This window comes from Ochotona princeps, chromosome 13, assembly GCF_030435755.1.
Source record: "Ochotona princeps isolate mOchPri1 chromosome 13, mOchPri1.hap1, whole genome shotgun sequence".
Taxonomy (NCBI): domain Eukaryota; kingdom Metazoa; phylum Chordata; class Mammalia; order Lagomorpha; family Ochotonidae; genus Ochotona; species Ochotona princeps.
The window spans coordinates 47,776,527-47,801,183 of record NC_080844.1 but is presented as its reverse complement, the minus strand read 5'-3'; the positions used below and the strand labels follow the sequence as shown (position 1 = coordinate 47,801,183).

At 47.8% G+C, this 24,657-nt stretch overlaps 1 protein-coding gene, 1 non-coding gene and 1 pseudogene across 2 annotated transcripts in view; 1 reads left to right on the top strand and 2 right to left on the bottom strand.

The window, feature by feature from the left end:
• Positions 1–20,283, bottom strand: part of WBP1L (WW domain binding protein 1 like) — a 70,399-nt gene extending 50,116 nt beyond the window's left edge. Inside the window, exon 1 of the mRNA XM_004579897.2 lies at positions 20,121–20,283. Coding sequence (XP_004579954.2) covers positions 20,121–20,210 — 90 coding nt within the window. The 5' untranslated portion in view covers positions 20,211–20,283. The remainder of the gene's footprint in view (positions 1–20,120) is intronic.
• LOC118759479 (U6 spliceosomal RNA) lies at positions 7,131–7,236 on the bottom strand. The gene has a single exon (XR_004996212.2). It is a non-coding gene; the product is annotated as a U6 spliceosomal RNA (small nuclear RNA).
• Positions 14,359–14,451, top strand: LOC118759480 (U6 spliceosomal RNA; annotated as a pseudogene).
• Positions 20,284–24,657: the final 4,374 nt, after the last annotated feature.

Sequence of the window (24,657 nt, the reverse complement as noted above, 5' to 3'; positions counted from 1 at the left end):
CCTTGTTTGTTTTCGTACCAAAAGGCAAGGTTTGTTTTTCCTATCCTGGAAACAGCTTGACCCTAAACTGGCAAGTAGCCAAGCATTACAGGAATATCACCAGGCTACACCTCTGGGCTGATCCCGGCCACGGCTCATGCCTCCTCCACGGCTTTCTCAAGCAGGGACCACAGGGCGCAGAGCAGAAGGAAGGACGCAAGCACATCACCTGCACACGCACAACCCAGAACGAGAACTCCGTTCAGAAAACCCAGCTCTCGGGTCCCAACTTCTTCATCTTCTCTTCAATCTAAACTTTGAGCACAGTGAAGAGAGGTGTGATCTATTTTCAGTGGAAATACAGGTGTGTGGTGGCTGAGGCGAAGAACAGGCTAACAGCAAGGTCGTTTTACTACAGATATCTCAACTCTGGAGTCCCTGAGGTGGCTGGGGGTGTTCTGAGTACAACATCATCAGAATGGACATTCTCACTGCCCAGAGAAAAGCCATCTTGGCTGTATTTTTGTAGGTGAATCCATCCTCTTGCATATGCTTCATACTCAGCAAAGACATTTCATACTTCATGTTTTCATTTTGTTAATATTCAAGTCTATTGTTTCTCTATAGAAGCAGCTGGGGCCAGCGCTGTGGCACAGCCAGTTAAGCCACCACCCACAACACTGGCATTCTATTTGAGCACCAGTTTGAGTCCCAAATGTTGTGCTTCTGATCCAGCACTTCTGCCAAAACACACCTGGGAGAGCAGATGCTGGCCAAGGGTCTGGGTCCCTGCCATCCACGTGAGAGACGAGAACCAAACCGAAGTTCCTGGCTTGGCCTGGCCCAGCCTGTTGTGGCTGAATGGGGAGTGAACCAGATGGAAGGTTTCTCTGTGTATGTATGTGTGTCTTTCCCCACCTCTCCGTAACTCTGCTTTTCATAAAACAAACAAACAAAAAACATATAAGCAACTTAGTAACAAGATGTATAACTTTCCCTCCCAGATCCCTCATTGAATCAAATAAAGCAGGCCTTCAATAAGACAGTGTTAATTGGATAAAAAGCAAAAGACTTGATGATTATAGAGAAGATGGAAGCTAACTGGCTGAACCCATAAACATCCATGACAGTGACAGGTTCCTGGCCATGGATGGGGACCCTGGGCACACAAGGTGGATGCGGGGATGGGGAGACTTCGATGTGTGCCTCAAATTTCTGCTGAAGAATTTAAAGCCCTAACACCATTGTAGCAGCAAAATTTCCTTTATCAAGATAACAGGGGACAGAACCTAACTCCCTCAGCAGTGGTTTTACAATGAAGGAGACTGAAACAGAGCTGCTCCTGGTTTTGTCTCCTAAATAACAACTACATCAGCCAACACCTGGAGGTTGGCTTTTTTGCATAAAGGATTGTGGAATATAAGTCTGGCTGGAAGCACAGCTCATGGCATCCTGCCTTCCCTCATTTCCTGAGTACTACGTAAACTGAATATCAAATCCTTCTTCCTTTGGCTCTTTGGTAACCAAATCTACTCCATGCCTGAGACTCCTTGGTCAAAAGACACCAGAGGAAAACATTAGAAAATGTATCACGCATGCCCACACCTCCGTGGAAGACAATGACGAAAGGTGGTAGAACTGGAGAGGGCAGCGCATCAGATGCAAGAGAGGCGGAGTCTTGTGTCACACAAGGCCGGCCATGCTGCAGACACACCTTCAAACCACAGGCCTCAGGGGTGAGGCAACACAGGATGATGGCAGCAAGGAAATCTGCAAAACCACCATGATCCAAGCTCCCAGCCCTGAGCAAGGAGGGAGTAGGGACAGATGACTACAATGGGAACTGGAGGACACAGAGCTCCAAGTGCCTTTCAGAAAGCTATTGACCCTCCACGGAAATAAAGAGCAAGAGCCAACATCTCAGGATTTACCTCCACTGCTCTTCCTTCAGACTCCTTTTCTTAAAGACGGGGACGCAAGTCCTGGGGCTATCATCTGCTGCCTTCCCAGGCATGTGAGCAGTAAGCTGGACTGCAAGCAAGAGGCCAGACCTGATTTAACGCTCCAATACAGGACGATTCTGCTTCTGATCCGGCTTCCTGCTATTGAACCTGGGAAAGCAGAAGCAGGTGGCCGAAAGAAATATTTGGGCCTCTGCCACCCATGATAGGCTCTTGGCTTCAGGTTGGTCCAAATGCAGCTGCTGTGGCTCTTTGGGAAATCAGCAATGGAAGATCTGTGTGTGTGTGCGTGTATGTATATCTCCTCTGTTGTTCTGCCTTTCAAATAAACAAACATATGCATAGAAACAATTCAATCAAATCAGAACTAAAAGTTGACACCATGTTCAAAACCATTTTGGATGCCCCCATGCCACACCAGAACAGTCTGAAGGGACAAGCCTTCCCAAGGAGTATAGTCTGTGAGATTTTCCTTTGAACTCGACTTTGTTATGGCTCTGCCACCTGATGTGGCCATGCTACCACCCAGTCCTGTGACCTTGGGCTGATGACTTAGCCCCTCTGAGCCTTCCTTACTGTTATCAGCACTACCCAGAACCTGGTCTGAGGCTGGCCATTTCTGTGATAAAAGTCTACGGTGTCCTTGGGCGAGTCACAGCGCACGCAGGTACATAGCACACATGCTCACAGCCAAGCCCCTGCAGAGGGCCACAGTCAGAGCCCGTCCCATGGTGAACCTCTCCCACTCTGCACAGCACAGGCCCCTTCTTTACTGACAACTGCTCATAGCATCATCATTTCCACTGGCTTTCAGCCTCCCAATTCCATGCTGCTCTTCTCCCGCAGCAGTAAAGCTCACCTGCTGTGAACACTCAGCACTGTAAGAGCAGGTACAGTCACCCAGGCTTGGCATGGAGACCCATAGCCACCCTGGGAGAGCTGAAATCAAGAAAATACACTGACAGCATCTCTTCACTGTCCCATGTTTTTCTGAACATTTGTGCAATCTCAGATAAGAGTTTTTCCAAAAATTCTCACTAGATCCAAATTGTAGGCGAAAGTCCTCAGTTAATCTTTTACTTCATATACTAGGCAAAGGTTAAAAAGGTGGGTCAGATGGCTATGATTAAAACTCTACTGCTAGATCTATTTAAGAAAGTCGGGTTTTAAGAATGTTAGGCAGAAAAAGATCTTGGTTCACTCTCCTAATGTCTGCAACAGCCTAGGCCAGACTACAAAACCAGTAGTCTTGAACTCAGTCACAGACTCAAATACTTGAGTCATCACCTACTCCGTCCCAAGGTGCTCATCAGCAGGAAACTAGAATCAGAAGCAGAGCCGGAACACAGACTGATACACCGCTATGTGTCTTAACCACTGTGTCAAAGGTCCACTTCTGGGCCTAGCGCCGTGGCCTAGCAGCTAAAGTCTTCATCTTGAACGCGCCAGGATCCCATATGGGCGCCAGTTTTAATCCCGGCAGCTCCACTTCTCATCCAGCTCCCTGCTTGTGGCCTGGGAAAGCAGTCAAGGAAAGACCAAAGCCTTGGGACCCTGCACAGTGTGGGAGACCCAGAGGAAGCTCCTAGCTCCTAGCTCCCAGCTTCGAATCGGCAATTGGCGCAGCACCGGCCATTGCGGTCACTTGGGGAGTCACTTGGGACGGAAGATCTTCCTCTCTGTCTCTCCTCTTCTCTGTATATCTGACTTTGCAATTAAAAAAAATTTTTTTTTCTGATATTCTCGACCCACAGGAAAGTGCTGGGGAATAAAATAAAATAAATACAATAGTAGAATTCTTAGTGGCAGTTAATCACTTATCAAAACCGAAGAACTGTCATACTTAGTTCCCTGTTCTAATAGTAATTTACCCCAGCATGTTATTTAAATTACTATATGGAACATCGTTACTTCACATTAGAAAATTAGTGTCATTTTTTCAGGATGTGATATGGCATGATGAGTAGGTTGAAAGAACAGAATCCTTATCTTTTAGAAATTCAAAATCGATCACTTCTCGGACTTTCGGCTAAGATCAAGTGAAATTCAAAATCTAGACTTAAATTTCTAAAGATTTACTTATTTTTTTTTTTATTGGAAAGGCAGATATTTAGAGAGAAGGAAATAAGGAAAGATCTTCCATCCACTGTTGACTCCCCACACTGCAGCCAAAGCCGAAGCTGAGCCAATCCAAAGGCAGGATTCTGGAGTCTCTTCCGGGTCTCCCACACGGGTGCAGTGTCCCAAGGCTTTGGGTCATCCTCGACTGCTTTTCCAGGCCACAGGCAGGGAGCTGGATGGGAAGTGGAGCAGCCGGCATTAGAACTAGTGCTCATATGGGATCCTAGCATATGCAAGGCAAGGACTTAAATGCTACGCCAGGCCACCGTAGTCTATTTTTGAAAGACTTTTGTATGTATATGCATGTATTTAAAAGGAAGAGCGAAGACTTTTTCCATTGGCTCACTACACAAATAAACTAAATGGCCTGGGCTAATCCACATCAAAGCCAGAAGCCAAGAGCTTCATCTGGTCTCACACATTAATGTACTAGCAACTCAAGAACTTGGAACATTAGCAGGGAGCTGATAGAAGCAGAGGAACCAACCAGTGTTGATATGAGATGCTGGCAGCTTACCTTACAGTTATCAACACTGACTCCACTTCTCAGGGTCTTTAAAAGAACTAAGGAGGGCTCAACGTGGAAGCATGTTGGCTAAAGTCCTCACCTTGCACGCACTGGGATCCCATATGGGCGCCTGATTGTCTCTCGGCTGCTCCACTTCCCATCCAGCTCCCTGCTTGTGGCCTGGGAAAGCAGTCGAGGATGGCCCAAAGCCTTGGGATCCTGCACCCACGCAGGAGACCAAACAAGGCTCCTGGCTCCTGGCTCCTGGCTTCAGATTGGCTCAGCCCCAGCCGTGGCAGCCGCATGGGAAGTAAACCAGTGGATGGAGGATCTTTCTGTTTCTCTTTCTCTCTGTAAAATCTGACTTTCCAATAAAAATAAATACATCTTAAAAAAAAAAAAAAAAGAAAGAAAGAACTAAGGAACACCAAAAGCAAAGGCAAGAAATGAAAAAGTACGGCCCAGCACAGTAGCCCAGTGGCTAAATCCTCAACTTGCGCACTCCAGGATCCCATGTGTGTGCCAGTTTGCATTCCAGCTGTTCCACTTCCATTCTAGCTCCCTGCTTGTGGCTTGGGAAGGCAGTAGAGGATGGCCCAAATCCTTGAGAACCTGTACCCACATGGAAGATCCAAAAGAGGCTCCTGGTTCCTGGCTTAGGCTCAGCTCAGCTCAGCTCAGCTCCAGCCACTGCAGCCACTTGGGGAGTAGGCCAGTAGACAGAAGATCTTCTACTCTGTCTCTCCTCTGTGTACCTGACTTTCTGATAAAAATAAATAAATCTTTAGAAATAAAGCAGGAGGAATGAAGTGTTGATACAGCCTGTAACATGGATGAACCTGAAAACATCACACCAAAAAGGGAAACAGTCACAAAAGGCATCTTGGTGTACGAGTCCATTTGTGCGAAATGTCCACAACAGGCAAATCCACAGAAACAGAGTGGATTAGCAGCTGCCAGGGTCTGAGGCGAGGGAGAATATGCCAATGGCAATGGGGTTTCTTTTTGGGACACAAAAAAGTGTTCAGCAATAAAGACAGTGGCGATAGTAGCCCAATCTTTTGAGGATAATAAAAGCCACTGAGCTGTATCCTTCAAAAGAGTGAATTTGGGCCCAGCGTGGTGGCCTAGTGGCTAAAGTCCTCGCCTTAAACGCACCATGATCCCATATGGGTGCCAGTTCTAATCCCGGCAGCCCCACTTCCTATCCAGCTTCCTGCTTGTGGCCTGGGAAAGCAGTTGAGGACGGCCCAAAGCTTTGGGATCCTGCACGCGCGTGGGAGACCCGGAAGAGACTCCTGGCTTCAGACTGGCTCAGCTCCAGCCATTGCGGCCGCTTGGGGATTAAACCATCGGACAGAAGATCTTCCTCTCTATCTTTCCTCCTCTCTGTATATCCACCTTTCCAATACAAATAAATAAACCTTTTTTAAAAATATCCAATTTCTACTTTTTAAAGTTTTTTTTAATTGGAAAGGCAGATTTATGGGAGACAGAAAGATCTTTCATTTGCTGGCTCACTCCCCAAGTGGCCACAATGGCCAAAGCTAAGCTGGCCTAAAGCCAGGAGCCAGGAGTTCCTTCCGAGTTTCCCAAATGGGTGCAAGTTCTCAAGGCTTTGGGCCATTTTCTGCTGCTTTCTCAGATCACAGCTGAATGGGAGGACAAGCAGCCGGGACATGAACCAGCACCATATGGGATTCTAGCACATGTAAGGCGAGGATTTAGCCACTAGGCTATCCTGACAGGCCCCCTAATTTCTATTTTAAAACTAAGAAAGAAAATAAAGTACACTACCCATACCAAGAAAGAAAATAAAGTACACTACCCATACCAACCTCTTTATATATGTAAACAACAAGAGGTTAGCTTCAACAAGCTCATGGGAAATATACCTTATCTTAAAAAATGTTTTCTTAAAAATATTTGGGAGGGAGGGGGGCAGCTGGGGGTGGGAAGAGAATCCACTGGTTCACTCTCTAAGTGGCTACAATGGCCAGAGTCGGGCTGGGGCTGAGTTTGAGAGCAAGAAACTCAATCCAGGTCTCCCATGTGGGTGGGAAAAACCCAACCAGCTGAGCCACCACGGCTGCCTCACAGGGATGGCATGAGCAGGAAACTGGAGCCAGGAACTGGAACCAGGTATCTAACACAAGTCCTCTGGTGTGGGACGTGGATGCTCTAACCAGCACTGCAGCCTCTAGTCTGTAACATCCATCCACGTGTCATCTTTCAGGTCCAGTTTTCCATGAAGCTTTTAAGTCTCTCTTGTATCACTATCTCCATGAATATAGACATAACAGAAACTGAGAAACCACCAAAAACATACAGCAAACTATAAGCTTTCACTTTTTACTGTCCATTAAGAACATGTGTAATTTCTGTGTGGTTTACAAAGTGGTACAAAAGATACCTTAAGGGGATGATACGATGGCTCAACTCCTCCACCTCCAAATGCCAGCATCCTATATAGGCGCCAGTTTGTGCCCTGGCTGCTCCATTTCCGATCCAGTTCCCTGTTTGTGGACAAGCAGTGGAGAATGGTCTGAGTCACTGGGACCAATATTCCACTATTTTAGTGTAGAAAGACAAGTATTCCTTGCGCATGGGCCATGCTAATCTTCTCCGTATCGTTCCAATTTTAGTAGACGCGACATGTAAATTCATGAAGACAAGAATTAATTTCTTCTCCAAGACGAACCACTGAGAAGGACAATACTTAGATCTGGTTAACTAACTAGGCTGTGGGTTGCTGCTGGTGTTTCTTTTGTTTTGTGAAACTGTCAGGTCAAGTTGAGATGAGCAGGCTAAATTAGCAAGTGGCAAACCAAACTGCAGCATGCAGGATTTTGAAAAATAAGAGTATTTTCTCCAAGAACCCATGCCGCATGATGTGAAAAAAAATGCATAATAAAAGTGTTACAACATAAAGATTTGTCTTGCTAGATATTCAAAAAATCAAAACAGGCTTGTTTTTGCAACCCTTCAACCCGGGACCCACCCTCCCTTTCAAGTCACAAACATTCTTGCAACATCTTATACTTATTTTCACTTCTTCCAAAACAAGCTTAATTCCTTAAAACACCTGAAATCTTGAATAAAAAGAGTCTTGACACATTGAGGACCAAGACGGCACCAAGAGAAAACATACAATTCTTCAGTTTTCCCACATGAGGAAGTGTGGCAAAAAGCAAATCAAAAGTAAACAAGCCAGAGCCACGGGAAAGCAACCAAGTGAGCCAGAGGATCTCAAGCACGTACTCCGAGCAAGGCTGGCAGGCCCCAAAACTAAGAGGGTGACCTACTTTGATCCCCACGCGAGGAAAGCCCAGCCTGTCCACAAGCCTTAGAATGTGATACGGCCATGGGCTCTGTCTCCCCTTCCTTCCCCCACCCAGCTCCCGTTTGTTTCTTTGTGGTTTCCACAGCGGTCAAGCAGTTTTCAGGCCAGATATTGCTCCACCTAGCGGAACTGTAAAGGACAATGTCCAAGGGCAATGCCCACGTGCCAGACCTCGGGCTGCGCAGGATGTTGAGTACACCGGCCACCAAGACCTGCCTCAGGTGCAAGAGTGGTCCCAGGGACATCCATGATGGGTTGCAGGGACAAGAAATGAACCCAAATACTGCTCAGATTCCAGAAATCAAGTATTTGGTCTAACTGAAGGCAGAAAGGGGCAACAGGCCCCCTCAGGATAAGGTACGGGTGGCATGGAACTCAAAAGACAGTTGGCAGTGCCATTAAAGTCACCCACAGCACACACAGGACATGCCTGCATCCCAGGAGCCTGAAAAAGACCCTCCTCCAGACATGCCCAGCCTGAGGTCCAGAAGTCGGGCTTTCCTGTGGATGACCCTGAAAACATGAATTGGTTTCCCATGAGAAGTCTGTGTGAAAACAAAACAGCGTTCCTGGGGCCGGAAATGAGAGGGCTAAGGCTTGGGATGAGAAAAGAAAAAAGCTCTAAGAACATGACTCAGCTCAGACTGGTTACAGGATCATGGAGGGCACTGAGAAAGTAATAGCTGGTCATCAGGCTTTCACCGAGATGAAAACAAATCAAGTGCTTAAACTGAAACCACAGGGCGCATCAAAGGAGGACAGAGAGGTCAAGATGGGGAAACAGGAGGGGCTCACCTGCTGACTGAACCACAAATTTCTTTTTAAAGTACTAGTTTTTATTTTTCTTAAAGATTTACTTTATTTTTACTGGAAAGTCAGACATACAGAGAGGAGGAGAGACAGAGAGGAAGATCTTCCGTCCACTGATTCATTCCCCAGGTGACCACAAAGGACAGAGATGAGCCAATCCAAAGCCAGGAGCCTCTTCCAGGTCTCCCACGCGGATGCAGCGTCCCAGGCCTCAACTGCTTTCCCAGGCCACAAGCAGGGAGCTGGATGGGAAGCAGGGCTGCCAAGATACCAACTGGCACCCACATGGGGTCCCGGTGCGCTCAAGGTAAAGACTTTAGCTGCTACCACAACAGGTCCTGAACCACAGATTTTAAAAGTGTCTTTCCAGAGAGTCTGGTGCTGGCTGACCAAACAGAGCTGACTAGTAGCTTACATCAACAAACCTGAGGGTAATTAAGAGCCAGAACATGAAAGCTTTAAGCTGGCCCGCCTGGTGCTGCTGTCAGCGGCTACGTCATCCAGTCCAGAATGCTACGTTCCCGTGGCTCCCTCTCTGTGGGACGGCTGACCTCAGGCTCCTCAGAATTGAGCAAGAGCTGGGACAGCAGTAGTAGGGGTCAGAAACCAGACTTTCTCCACGTCGGCACTGCCTGTTCATGCGCAGGCACAGCCCTGAGCAATGCAGGATGCTTTGCAACATCATCACTGCCTTCAACTGTTGGAGACCAGCAGCCCTCCAAGAGGTAACATCCCAGAACGCTTCAGGACACTGACACACATCCTCTGGAGGGGACGAAGAGAACAGAGGGGCAAACATAATCTCCAATGCAGAACAGGAGCAAGAAAGTCGCTTGTAAACTCCCCAAATCTGTTTCTGAACCTAGATTTAGGAGCTGACACTGATGCACTGAGGAACAAGTGATCATTACTGTGACACTTCACTATTAAACATAGCCCAAAACAGTTACAGATAGCTTTTCATCCCAGGCCATCCTGTGAGCTATCTATTAACATTACTCCCTTTTCATAGATAAAGCAATTGAGGCAGAAAGAGATTATAAAAGTGGCACAAGCACAGGGTGTGTCAGGTTTGGAAAGCATGTGGATTGACCCAAGACCGTGACTGCACCACCTCTGTGTTACACTGTATCAAACCACATCACTGAGCTGTTAGATCAGCATGTCTTCACCAGCACAGATAGCTATTTAATTTCAATTAAATATCATACCATTTTGGAAAACAGTTTGGCATTTCCCCCAAAAGACTACAAACAGAGTTATCAGATGACCCAACAATTCCACTGGTTTGTACACTCATGAAAAACATGCTTACTCAAAAACTTGCACTCTAGTATTAGCAGCATAATCCAAAGCATTAAAAAAGTAGAAGCAGGCAAATGTCCAGTGTATACATACAGCATGGTAACAGCACACAGTTACTGGTCCTAAACAGGAGTGAGGCACTGATACACTGCTGACATGTGAATGCACCCCGGACACAGCAAGCAAGGAACCAGTCAGAAAGCACCACGAGGTATGTCTCTTCTAGGGAATGTCCGGAAGCGGTAAATCCTTAGAAATAGAGTGGATCAGTGGTTGCAAAGGGCTGGCAGACAGGCAGTGACTGCTAATGGCAGTGGGGCTATTTTGGGGATGATTAAATTATTCTAAAGTTAGAGAGGCGTCAACAGCAGTTAAGAATCCACCTGGAACACCCATATCCTATATCGAAGTGCCTGTGTTTGTTTTGTTTTGCTTTTTTATTATTATTTTAAATACTTATTTTTATTTGAAAGTCAGATACACAGAGGAGAGACAGAGAAGACCCATCCGATGATTCACTCCCCCAAGTGACCGCAACAGCAGGAGCTGGGCCTATCTGAAGCCAGGAGCCAGGAGCTTCCTTCAGGTCTCCACGTGGGTGCAAGGCTTTGGGCCGTCCTCGACAGCTTTCACAGGCCACAAGCAGGGAACTGGATGGGAACCAGGGCTGCCGTGACATGAACCGGCACCCATATAGGATCCCAGTGAACGCAAGGCGCAGACTTTAACTGATACTAGGCTACAATGCCAGGCCCTTACTTTGTTTATTTGTTAAGATTTATTTATTTTAATTGGAAAGTCAGATTCTTGAGAAGGAGAGACAGAGAGAAAAACCTTTCATCAGCTAGTCTATTCCCCAAATGGCCGCAACAGCTGGAGCTGGTTAAGGATCTTTCCCCAGGTCTCCCACACGGGTGCAGGGTTCCAAGCCTTTGGGCCATCCTCTACTGCTTTCCCCCGGCCACAAGCAGGAAGCTGGATGGGAAATGAAGCAACCAGGACACAAACCAGCATCCATACAGGATGCTGGTGGTGCTTGCAAAGTGAGGATTTAGAGATTTAGTTGCTGAGCCATTGCGCCAGGCCCACTGATTTAGTTTCTGATTCCAGCTTCCTCCTAATGGGCACCTGGAAGGCAGGAAGTGACGACTCAAGAACTCACATCTCTGCCACTGGTGTGGGAGACCAGGATGGTGTGCTAGGCTCCTGGGTCTCATGCAGCCCAACAGGGGAGGTGCTGGCTGTCCAAGGACAGTGAACTGGCAGATGGGAGCCCTCGGAGTCCACCTCTCTGCCTTTCAGATAAATAACATTTTCTAAACACTAGAATCTTCCTTTTTTTTTAATTATCATTTTTAAAGATTTCCTTATTTATTTAAAAGGCAGATTCACAGAGACAGAAAGAGAAAAACAGAGTAATCTTCCATCTGCTAGTTCATTTCTCAAACGACTGGGTCAGACTGAAGCCAGGAGCGTCACCTGGGTCTCCCACATGGGCACAGGGGTCCAAGTACTTGAGCCACAATCCATCCATGTAGGAGACCTGGAAGAACATCTTTGCTCCTGGCTTCAGACCAGCCTAGCTCCAGCAGCTTACGGCCATTTGAGGAGTGAACCAGTGGATGAACGATTTCTCTCTCATTCTGCTTTTAAAATAAATAAGCTTTCTAAAACAAATTACAAAAGAGATTGTAGGTGCCCGGTGTGGTGGCCTAGCAGCTAAAGTCCTCGCCTTGAACACGCTGGGATCCCATATGGGCGCCGGTTCTAATTCCGGTAGCTCTGCTTTCCATCCAGCTCCCTGCTTGTGGCCTGGGAAAGCAGTCGAGGACAGCCCAAAGCCTTGGGACCCTGCACCCACCTGGGAGACCTAGAAGAGCTCCTGGCTCCTGGCTTTCAATCGATGTAGCACCGGCCATTGCGGTCACTTGTGGAGTGACTCATCGGACAGAAGATATTCCTCTCTGTCTCTCCTCCTCTCTGTATATATATCTGACTTTGCAATAAAAATAAATATTCTTTTTTAAAACTTAAAAAAAATAAAATCTTTTTAAAAAAATTAAAAAAAAAATACAAGGGCCCAGCTTGGTGGCCTAGCAACTGAAATCTTCTCCTTGAATGCACCAGTTCTAATCCCGGCAGCTCCACTTCCCATCCAGCTCCCTGCTTGTGGCCTGGAAAAGCAGTCAAGGACAGCCCAAAGCTTTGGGACCCTGCACCATGTGGGAGATGTGGAAGAGGCTCCTGACTTCGGATTGGCTCAGCTCTGTCCTTTGTGGTCACTTTGGGAGTGAATCATCAGAAGAAAGATCTTTCTCTCTGTCTCTCCTCCTTTCTGTATGTCTGACTTTGCAATAAAAATAAATAAATAAATTTTCAAAAAAATTATAAGATGAATGAAAAAGCAATTCAGTGAATAATTTATCTGTATTTTAAGTATTCATCAGCCACGGATAGCTAAGCAGCATCTTGAAATGGACAGCACAACATTCCATGGTCTGACCACAGAGTGTATGTGTCAAAGCCGAGCCTCCTCAGAGGCTCAGACGGAGCAGTGGACAGCATATCCAGATGTACATGGAGGATATGGCAGTCCACCATAACCAGCAGAGGACACTTGGTACCACAGCAGAGGATGGAGGACAGAACAAATCGATCATCTACCCCAGCCAACACAAGTGTTGGCAGTGAAAATCTGGGCAAACGGAAACTCTAAGATGGACTATGTCAATCAGTGGATTTTGCAGTGACCTCATCGTGCTTGGAATGGCGAGACTGGCAGCAATTCATAACTGTTGAACTATCAAAACCACCTGAGCAGTGCCCTCGGAGCATGCCCCATGTTGGGGACCCTGGGATAGGTGGGAGGCTGGGTGGGTTTCTCCCTTTATCTCCCTCATTACTGCAGATACAGAAAAAAGAGAGAATGTCGAAACAATGGTCTTACCCACTTTCCTGTGGCCCTTGACCCTTTGTACCCTAATCAACTATGTAAAGATTATCAAAATAAAATATTTTTAAAAATGGACAGCACATAGTCCACTTCCAGCTTCACAATGCAACCTTAGATGAAGTGACAAAGGCTTCTTCCCCAGCTGCGCACAAGCTCACTTTCAATTTTCACCTACACACCCCTAAAACCCTCACATGAACCCTCGCCGCACGCTACCTGCCATCTGCAAACCTCCCCCATTTCTACTCCTTCGCCGGGAAGCCTAGCCTGGAAGCTAGCCTGCCCCCACTGGTCTTTACTTGAAGGATGCTTCACGCACAGTCCCTGATAACGCTCCTGGCGGTCGTCCACTAGTTGGTGCTCTAGAGGAATCAGGCGCGCCCATGGTCCTTGGCTTGCAGGCCCACCACAGCACGGTTCCCTCTGGGTTTCAATCCCCTGGAAGTGATCTGTCCTCCCACAAGATGAGCAGACCTCACAAACAGGGATTGTTGGTCACTCGCTGTTTCAGAGTCGAGCTGTAACAAACAGCATGCTTTGGACTGGACACTTGAGTCAATGTCCAGTTTTTGAATGTGACCACATTTTACTTCAAGGAGTCACAGAAACTGAAGTGCTGATCTTACACAATTACTTGCTCTGGAAGGTCAAGTAGATTAAACAAATAAATGAGGAAAGGAGACGAGGATCGGGAAGGAAGGACAGTAAGAAGCAAGGAGAGCCTTTTATTTATTTTTTTAAGGAGAGTCATTTTAACAAAGGTAAAAGGAGTGGGGCTTCCCAACTGAAAAACAGGGGCTTTGGAGGTAAGCAGAGGTGAGGTGTGGGGAGAGGGGCACAGTTAATTGCTGAAGGCCTGGTGGGAGACAGCAGACAGGGCAGCCCTATCCAGCTCCCACTCAGGAGCACAGCGGGGGAGATGGAACAACTAACCCACCCCTGGATTTTTGGGTCCAGACCACCAGTTCAGCACCTCGCTGAAGAAAATACTTCTACTAAAAACAATGGTAAATAACAAATACTCTGGTTACATCTAAGTTAACAACAGAAAGAAATTCTGCGTATCTTCATCATAATTTAACTAGCAGAAACAAATGCCAAGGTCTTCCTGTTTGGAAACTCTATTTTCTAATGCTTTATAGATTCAAACAATCACATCTGTGAGTCACAGTGGCCGTTGATAGGCAGTTGATCTAACAGAAGTGAGCCAGGCAGATGAACTTTCCGGACATGCATGGCAAGACACAGGTGTATCAGTTCAAAGCTGGAAGTGAGAAACCAAGATGTATCTCTAACATTAAACATGTTAAAAAAAAAAATTCACCGGGGGAACTGGCCTGAGTAAAGCTGCAAAGATGCTACCCACAGCACTGGCATCGTGCTCATTTTGGCAGCACATATGCTAAAACTGTAATGACAGAGATCAGCATGGCCCCTGTGCAAGGATGACACACACTAGTATCCCATATTGGAGCACCAGCTCAAGTCCCAGCTCCTTCCTGGTGACACAGCTCCCTGCTAATGTACCTGGGAAAGCAGAAGATGGCCCAAGTCCTTGGGACTCCGCCATCCATGTGCGAGATCTAAACAAAATTCTGGGTTCCTGGCTCCAGCCTGGCCCAGCCCAGGTCACTACAGACATCTGGATAGTAAGCCAGTGAATGGAAGATCTATTTCTCTCTCTGCCTCTCCCTTTGTTACTCTGCCTTTCAAATAAATAAATCTTAAAAAAAAAAAAAAGATAGGGGGTGGATGTTACAGTGCAGTGGGTTAAACAGCAGCCTGTGATTTTCAAATCCCAGCTACTTCCATCCTGCCTCCCACAGCTGGAGTTCCTAAATGCAGTTCCTGGCTTTTTTCAGGAACACACCTGGCTGCTGCGTCCTTTGAGGAATAAACCAACCTCTCTCTCTCCCCCTTCCTTCCTCCTGCCACCACCAACTCTGTTGCTTGGTCTTTCAAATATTTTCTCTTTTCTTTTCCTTTTTTTTTTTTTTAAGATTTAGTTTATTTTTATTGCCGTCAGATATACAGAGAGGAAGAGAGACAGAGAGGAAGATCTTTCATCTGATGATTCACTCCCCAAGTGACCGCAATGGCTGAAGATGCGCAGATTCAAAGCCAGAAGCGAGGAGCTCTTCTAGGTCTCCCACACAGGTGCAGGGTCCCAAGGCTTTGGGCTGTCCTCGACTGCTTTCCCAGGCCTCAAGCAGGAAACTGGATAGGAAGCGGGGCTGCCGGAATTAAAACCAGCGCCCATATGGGATCCCAGCATGTTCAAGGCGAGGACTTTAGCTGCTAGGCCACCAAGCCAGGACCCCTTTTTTTTAATAGTGTATTTAGTACATCTATGGATGGGGGATGCAATTTAATACAGAATGAATAGCACAAGTTCTTCTCAATTCAGAATCAGCTGGAAGTCACTGTTGAAATCAGGCACACTGAGAGGTTGAAATATGTTCTATGCTAAAATGTTCTCTAGAATGTTTCCCCTTACTGATCTGAACAAGGCAAAAACACACCTAAAAGGACTAAATGCAGGTGAATTCAAGGTAGTTATATAGTAACTTCCATTCCAAAGGTTAAACTCAAATCTGACTGTCGAAACCTAGTGCTGGTGACCAGAGACCAGGGCATGAGCAGCGGAGGGAGTGTGTGGAGGCGGCTGGCGGTGAGAGGATGTGGCGCTGTTAGGAAGAGCTGTTAGGGGTATGTTACAAAAACTCTCCCTTCTCTCCAGACGCTGTTAGGGCTGATGCCAGCAGCCACAAAACAGAACCAGGCACGAAACCCATCCTGTCCCTAGCAGTAGTAGAAGCTCCACAGACATGTTGAGAAAACGACTTTGGCCACTGGGATTAGTGGCAAGAGAGGCCATTACACATCTTCTTATCACAGTTCACAACCTTTTCCATCTTTCCACTTGCTGACAAACAGAGCCTGCAACCCACCCAAGCCAACCCTTTACCAGTATTCCTTGGTTACTGCAAACAAACTTGAAGAGACACTTCAACAGGCAGATGAGCACTTTTTTGTGCTATTTTGTTTTGTCAAGACCTACACTTGACCAAACCTGAGGGTTGTTAACTTTTCAGATAAAATGCATCTCTTGGGCCCGGCATGACAGCATAGTGGTTAAGGTCCTTCCCTTTGGCCCGGCGGCGTGGCCTAGCGGCTTAAGTCCTTGCCTTGAACGCCCTGGGATCCCATAGGGGCGCCAGTTCTAATCCCGGCAGCTCCATTTCCCATCCAGCTCCCTGCTTGTGTCCTGGGAAAGCAGTCGAGGATGGCCCAATGCATTGGGACCCTGCACCCGTGTGGGAGACCTAGAAGAGGTTTCTGGTTCCCGGCATCGGATCGGTGCGCACCGGCCGTTGCGGCTCACTTGGGGAGTGAATCATCGGATGGAAGATCTTCCTCTCTGTCTCTCCTCTCTGTATATCTGATTTTGTAATAAAATAAATAAATCTTTAAAAAAAAAAAAAAAAGGTCCTTCCCTTGCACGCCCCGGGATCCCATGTGGTCGCCGGTTCTGGTCCCGGCAGCCCTGCTTCCCATCCAGCTCCCTGCTTGTGGCCTGGGAAAGCAGTTGAGGACGGCCCAAAGCTTTGGAACCCTGCACCAGTGTGGGAGACCCAGAAGAGCTCTGGCTCCTGGCTTCGGATTGGCTCAGCTCCAGCCATTGCGGTCACTTGGGGAGTGAACCTTTGAATGGAGGATCTTCCTCTCTGTCTCTCCTCCTCTCTGTATATCCGCCTTTCCAATAAAAATAAATAAATATTTAAAAAATGCATCTCTCCTGCCAGTATATTAAAAAAAAAAATTACTCGCTTTTTTGAAAGTCAGATTTATGGAGACATTCCATCTGCTGGTTCACTCTCCAGATGGCCGCCGACGGCCCAGACTGAGCCAGGTGGAAGCCAAGAGCTTCATCTGAGTCTCTCACCTGGATGGCAAGAAGTCTACACACTTAGGTCATCCTCTATTGTTCTCCCCAGGCCATCAGCTCGGAGCTGGATTGGCAGTGGAGCAGCCAAACACAAACTGCACCTAGCCCCAGACAGCAGCCTTCGCCACTACACCACAATGCCTTCCCCAGCTCCTCCCCCACCGTGCCTTTTTAACTGGAAAAAGTAAAACCTCCAACAAGGCTAAACCAAAGGATGGTAGTCTTAGAAAAGGGAATTTTCTAGGCAAGAAAATGAGCTCCATCCCTTTTGAATGGTATTTATAATACACACAAGCACAGTCTGAGAGGAAAAACTTGAGACTTTCAAGAGGGAGAGCTAGATAAACAAAACGCAGTATGTACAGACAATACAATGTTACTCAACCATAAAAATGAATAAAGTACTGGTAAGGTGTTACAGTGCAGATGATCCTTGAACATATTATGCCGGGCCTGACGCGCTGGCGTAGTGGCTAAAGTCCTCACCTTGAATGCGCCAGGATCCCATACGGATGCTGATTCTAATTCCAACAATCCTGCTTCCCATCCAGCTCCCTGCTTGTGGCCTGGGAAAGTGGTCCAGGGCAGTCCAAAGCCTTGGGACCCTGCACCCATGTGGGAGACCTGGAAGAGGCTACAGTCTCCTGGCTTCGGATTGGCACAGCTCCGGCATTATGGCCACTTGGGAAGTGAATCTTCGGACATATCTTCCTCTCTTTCTCTGCTCTCTATATAGATATATATGTATCTGACTTTACAATTAAAAAATTCAATAAATCTTAGGCCTGGTGCGGTGGCCTAGCGGCTAAAAGTCCTCACCTTGTGTGCACCAGGATCCCATATGACACCGGTTCATGTCCTGGTAGCCCCGCTTCTCATCAAGCTCCCTGATTACAGCCTGGGAAAGCAGTCAAGGACAGCTCAAAGTCTTGGGACCATGCACTCTTGTGGGAGAAGCAGAAGAGGCTCCCGGCTCCTGACTCACTCATCTCCAGCCGTTGCAGCCATGTGGGGAGTGAATCATTGGATAGAAGACCTTCCTCTATGTCTCTCCTCCTTTTTGTATCTCTGCCTTTCCAATAAAATTTAAATTTAAAAAAAAAATTTAAATAAATCTTCAACAACCAAAAAAAAAAAGCATTATGCCAAGTTCAAGAAGACAGACACAAAAGACTGCACACGAGCATCATAGGATTCCATTTATGTGAAATATCCATAGTAAGTACATTCATATAAACAGAAGGCAGACTGGTGGCTGCCAGGCCTAGGAACGGGGGGAGACAAGATCACAGGTTGTGGTCGAGAACATGCATTTTCCTAGTAACATATTGGTTAATCAATACCATGTCAATTAATGCCATAATGCTGTAAATGGTTGTAAATATTGGGTTGAGTTTTTTACTTGATTGGGATGATACTCTGCTGGTTCTGCCTTTGGACCAGAGATGGTCTCACCAGGAAGCCGTTGAATTTGCCAGGACAATTAGATGCTGGACTTTACGATTGGTCAAAACCTCCAATGAAAGAATCTCAACTGAGTTTGAACTATGGAAATACAGCGGGGTGGAGCAATCCACTGTGGGAGGGGGAGGGTTTGGGGAGGGGCGGGGGGAATTCCAGTGCAAAAAAAAAAAAAAATGTGTGTCACATAATGCAATGAAATTAATAATAATAAAAAAAAAAAAAAAAAAAAAAAAAGATGACCAGTATCTAATAGGGATGGAGTGTTCTTTCAGGGAGATGAGAATGGTTTTGTACTAGATAGGGGTGATGACTGTATTGCTTAATTGCTCACTTTAAAATGGTTGATTCTAACAAATTTCAACTCATTAGAAACTTTTTTTTTGTTTTCTTTTTTTTAAGATTTATTTTTATTATAAAGTCAGATATACAGAGAGGAGGAGAGACAGAGAGGAAGATCTTCCATCCAATGATTCACTCCCCAAGTGAGCCGCAACGGGCCGGCGCGCCGATCCGATGCCGGAAACCAGGAACCTCTTCCTGGTCTCCCACACGGGTGCAGGGTCCCAAGGCTCCGGGCCATCCTTGACTGCTTTCCCAGGCCACAAGCAGGGAGCTGGATGGGAAATGGAGCTGCCGGGATTAGAACCGGCGCCCATATGGGATCCCGGTGTGTTCAAGGCAAGGACTTTAGCTGCTAGGCCACGCCGCCGGGCCCCGAAACTTGTTTTATACAGAGGATACTGATGTACAAAACCACTTGTATAAATGAAAAAGTCGCATTCAAGCCCTGGGGAGAAAGGTATTGTGTCCTGTTTCTGCTCTTGAATACCCACTAAGTTGTACAGACCTTGCCACTGTGCTGTGTATGTGTCTCTCTGCAAACAGGAAAGGGACAAGAAAATGAAGAAAACAGAAGAGTCACGCTTTGCCAGTACCAGGGAAAGAGGGGTGGGTCCCCCTACTGTACCCCACCCAACTTGGCACCAGCAGGTAACACTCCCATGAGGGTTTTGAAATGCCAGCCCAAACTGTGTCTGGACACAGAACAAGTTACTAAACCAGAAAAGCTAGGGTACTCCATTTACTGCCTGCACCAGCATCAGAACTGCCTCTGCTCAAAAGGCCTGAGCAGGTTCAGATCAGCATCCTTGCCTTGTCTTCCCAGGAGTACCAGGCTAACAGAATGAGTTAGTGCGAAACTCGAGGCTCCCCTCCTCCTGGGGGCGCCCACCTGCCTCCAACCACCTGCCACCAAAGGTGCCTGGACTCACACCGGGGCAAATGGGATCAAGCCGAAACACACATGGTCCCCTGTCCAGCCTCCCAGGCCCTCCGCCACCTACCCCCCAGCGGCTCGCTAGCCCACACAGACACGCTCACTGCCCTGCCACCTCGGCCACTTGCTCCACTGGGCGGGACACCAGGGAGCCCGGGAAACGCCAGCTCCACACCACCACCCGCTCACCAGAGGCCCTCATCCAACTGCCACATCTCAAAGGCTCCTCACTCGCTCTGGCAACGTGTCTCAGCTCCCTTCTAACACCAGACGCCTGACAGGTATTGCTCTGCTAGACGCCGACGCCCCCTCAGAACCGGGCCATGCCAGGCAAGGGCGCCCCTCGTGGGACCCCCCTCAACTCGATTAACAACACTGCTTCAGACCTCTCCAGCCAGGCCGCGACGATTCCCAGGCCCCCAGGTGGGCCCGGACGCCTCCTCCCCCTTACCTGCGGGGGTTCAGCCCTGGCTGACAGGGGGCTGGGCAGCGCCTGGAGGAGCAGGAGCGCCATTCCACCCACGAGCCGCCTCCTCTCCATCCCCTCCTGCTCCTGCTCCTCCGCCACGGCGCCGCCACCGCCTCCCTCCTCCTCCTCCTCCCCTCTCCTTCTCTTTCCTCTTCTTCCTTCTTCCCTTCTTTTCCTGTTTCACTCTCCCCTCCCGCTTCCGGCTCGATTCCATCCCGCCCCCACGCCAAGGTTTCTAGTTCCAGCGCTTCATTGGCTCCTGCTCCTCGTCCATTGAGCAGAACAGCTGTCGATCAAACGGAAGCCCGTCCTCCCACGGGGAAGACCCGAAAGAACCAACCAATGAAAAGTAGGAGGAACCCGGGCCATCTTGCGTGCTGCGAGGCAGTGTAAAATTCGTCTCACCTCACACAGAGTGGTGGAATTGGCTTCTGTAGGTGCTGGGGCCACCTAGGAAGAGTGTTGTGAAGTGTGTGTTGGAATGCACCCATGTTGAATGCGGCGGAAGTAGTAGGTTTCCACGGTTAAACACAAAAATAGGTATGATCAATTTAAAGGTTAGAAAGTAATGTCTAGGGCCCGGCGTGAGCATAATGGTTATGAAAGAGAAAAGTAGGGTTAATGCTTTTTCTGCTTCTGTATCCTGCTTGGCGAGATCAGATAAGGGGTAGGGGAATGGCCATGCTGGGCCTGACAATGGGAAGAAGGCCTAAGTTTCTATCTCCTGATAAGTAAATTCCTTAGTCTGAGGAAATGAGGCTGGAGGACCCTGAGCTGGCGCCAGAATAAGGTCATAAAATTTGTACCAAACCCAGCAGGTGTGCTGAGCTCGCAGTATAAAATGTCTGTACCCCTGGACATCGGGGCTCTCACTCTGTCATAGGAGTGGGGCCCGTCCGCGAACGTTAATAAAATTCCTCTTGCTATTGCAGCCTCTGACCTGGTTATTGGGAGCTTTCGGGCGGCGCGACTCCTGGGGCCCACACCTGTTAAACCCCCGCGGTTTAACAGTTAAGGGCCTCGCCTTGAACGCACTGGGATCCTATATGGGCGCCGGTTCTAATCCCAGCAGCTCCACTTCCCACCCAGCTCCCTGCTTGTGGCCTGGGAAAGCAGTCGAGGATGGCCCAAAGCCTTGGGACCCTGCACCAGCGTGGGAGACCTGGAAAGAAGTTCCTGGCTCCTGGCTTCTGATCAGCGCAGCATTGGATGGAAGATCTTTCTCTGTCTCTCCTCTCTGTACATCTGTCTTTCCAATAAAAATAAATGAATAAATAAATAAATACAAGAAAGTAATGTCTAGAAAGGAGTTGGCCGCTCCTAAAGAGAAAAACAAATTGCAGTCTAAGTCTCTTTCGATGTCTTTTGTTTTGAAGCACAGCCACTCTTCCCTTGTCAAAACTATCCAGGCACCTGCTAAGGTTCACTTGGGTTCCTTATAGTACCTGCACGTGTGTGGAGGGTTTCGCCTCTAGTTTCAGCGACACGGTTCTATTTACTGTCCCCTAAGTTCTGAAGTCCACCCTCCCATCCCGCTTTCATCCCACACACGTATCTTCCCATGAACGCAAATGGCTTCCCAGTTGCTCTGTGGTGAGACCTGCTCTTATCTCAAATCTGTCCCATATGCCAAAACAGGCCCACGGAAAACAAGCATTAAATACATCAACTACCTGCAGGCTGTGTCACCCAAACTTCTCAATAACCTCAATGGTTCTGCAACCTGGCTCTCACCTGCTTGTATCCTCCCATATTTTCTCACACTTTCACAGTGAACAAACAAACAAAAAGAGAGATGCCCCAAAGGTTTATATACACCCCGCACACAATTAGTTTCCCCTCTTCAGACTCCTAGTTCCAACCCCTTGTTTTGTCCGCAGTCACACAACACTCACCACATGGTGTATCTAATCAGTAATATCTGTCCACCTGATTGCAGGCTTTTTTACGGCACTGTGTGTTTTATTCATTTTTTAGAATTTAAAAACCCAGGACCAGCGCAATGGTTCAATTGGATAATCCTCCCCCTTGGAGCACCCGGATTTCCACATGGGTGCCAGTTCGTGTCCCAGCTGCTCCACTTCCCATCTAGCTCCCTGCTTGTGGCCTGGAAAAGCAGTGGAGCATGGCCCAAAGCACTGGGACTCTGCACTTGTGTGGGAGGCAGGAGGAGACTGGCTTTGGATCAGCTCAGCTCCGGCCATGGTGGCCGCTTGGGGAGTGAACAAGCAGATGCTTCTCAATCTCCACCTGTCGATCAGCCTGTCCAATCAAAATAACCTTCAAGTGGTCTTAGCCAAAAGGCTGAGAAGAGATCCAATTAAAAATCTTAAAATAATAAAATTTAAATTCACAACATCCTGTACACAAAGCTTAGCCAATGTTGGTAAAATGAAGGCCCATGGCAGAGAACCCAGCTCTCTCTAGTAATCAAATCCTCCCAAACACTGGATAAAAAGATTTACAGTCTGACCAACTGTAGCCCATAATTGAGGCCAGAGGGAACTGTCCTTGACTTACATGTGGGTAAGAAAATCAATAAAAGGAACCCATTATGTCCCAGTCTGACAATGACCATGGCTTTGCCTCTGGATCCTACATTCCCAAGGAATGCAAAAAGGTGGTAAGTATTTTTGTTAGTCTCTAGTTTCTTGGAAATTCATTTGTCCCACAAGTCAAACTCCCTTGGTGTAGAAATAAAAGATTGAAGGAGCAGTGTTGTGACATCGCACATTGTACCACGGCCTGTGACGCTGGCATCCCAAATGTGCCCTAACCTGAGTCCCAGCTGCTCCACTTCGGATCCAGATCCCTGCTAACGGCCTGGAAAAGCAGCAGATGACAACTCAGGTCTCTGGCACTCCGCACCCACATGAGAGACCTGGAAGAAGTTCCTGGTTCCTGGCTTTGGTCTGGCTCAGCGCCGGCCATTGTGGTCATTTGGGGAGTGAACCAAATGAACGGAAAATCACTGTCTCTCCTTCTCTCTGTAAATCTGCCTTTCAAATAAAAATAAATAAATCCTTAAAAAAAGATGATATTTTGAATTTGTTTATTTGAAAGGCAGTTACAGAGAAAAGAGGGAAAGACCGAATGTTAAGTTTTAAAATACACTTTAAGTTCTTATTGTTCTGACATTTCACGCAGCTAATTCCCGCAGCCAAGTCCTCTTTTTTTTTTTTTTAAGATTTATTTGTTTTATTACAAAGTCAGATATACAGAGAGGAGGAGATATAGAAAGGAAGAGCCGTCTGATGATTCACTCCCCAAGTGACTGCAACGGCCGGTGCTATGCTGATCTGAAGCCAGGAGCCAGGAACTTCCTCCAGGTCTCCCACACGGGAGCAGGGTCCCAAGGCTTTGGGCCGTCCTCGACTGCTTTCCCAGGCCACAAGCAGGGAGCTGGATGGGAAGTGGAGCTGCCGGGATTAGAACCGGTGCCTATATGGAATCCTGGCGCTTTCAAGGCAAGTACTTTAGCCACTAGGCCACGCCGCCGGTCCCCCCAAGTCCTCTTTTCAAGATTAGTTTATCACAAGCCAAAATCCCAGACACAATGCGGTATTAGGAGGTCCTTTACTCCAATGGGGTAGGAACAGGAGCAGGGGTGGAGGGGAGGAAACAGGAAGGGACAAGCCTGCTGCCATGGTGGCAGGATGGGGGCTGCCAGGGCAAGGGAAAGGGGCAGGATGGAGGGGACAGGGGAGAAAGGAAAAAGAAGGGAGGGGCCGTGTGGGCTGTGTGTGGGCTGTGTGTGGGCTGTGTGTGGGCCCCAGGGACTGGTGACCAAGATTATCTGAGCCACAGGTAGGTGGGTAGGAACTAGGGAAGGGGGCTTAGAGATTGGGGAGTGGGATTCTCAGGTAAGGCACCAAGTTACATCTGATTGGTGGATAACTGAACGGTGCAAATTTCATGAGCTGTGGGGAAGGAGAAACAGGAAATGCTGCAGAGTCCAAGATAGGAAGTTCAAATCCTGACACAGAGAGAAACCTTCCATCCACTGGTTCACTCCCCAAATGGCTACAACAGCCAGGACTGGGACAGGATGAAGCCAGGATCCTCTTCCTTGCTACACGTGTAGCAAGGGCCCAAGCACTGATCCTTGAGCCGTCTCCACCGCTTTCCCAAGCTCAGTACTAGGGAGCAGGATCAAAAGTAGAGCAGCCAGGGCTCAAACTGGAGTCCATACGGGATGTCCACGTTGAAGGCAGTGGCTTAACCTGCTCTATCACAAGAACAACCCCATATTCTAACTTTCTTTAAAGGCAGGGGAGAGTAGAATTTGTAGCCAGGATCTTGCCATCAAGGAGGAGGCCCTTCCTGTTGGAGCAGAGCTCCAAGGGTGGTCTATGAAACCAAAATCAGCATCAGGAAATAGAACAGCACATCCTCAGGCCCTCCTCCACTCCCAAGACAGCCCCCACCATCCTACCAGTGTGGGGCAGGTACCCTGGCAGCCAGCCCTGAACCACCCCTGTTTTAACAGGTCCTGGGTGATGCTGATGTATATTTGCAG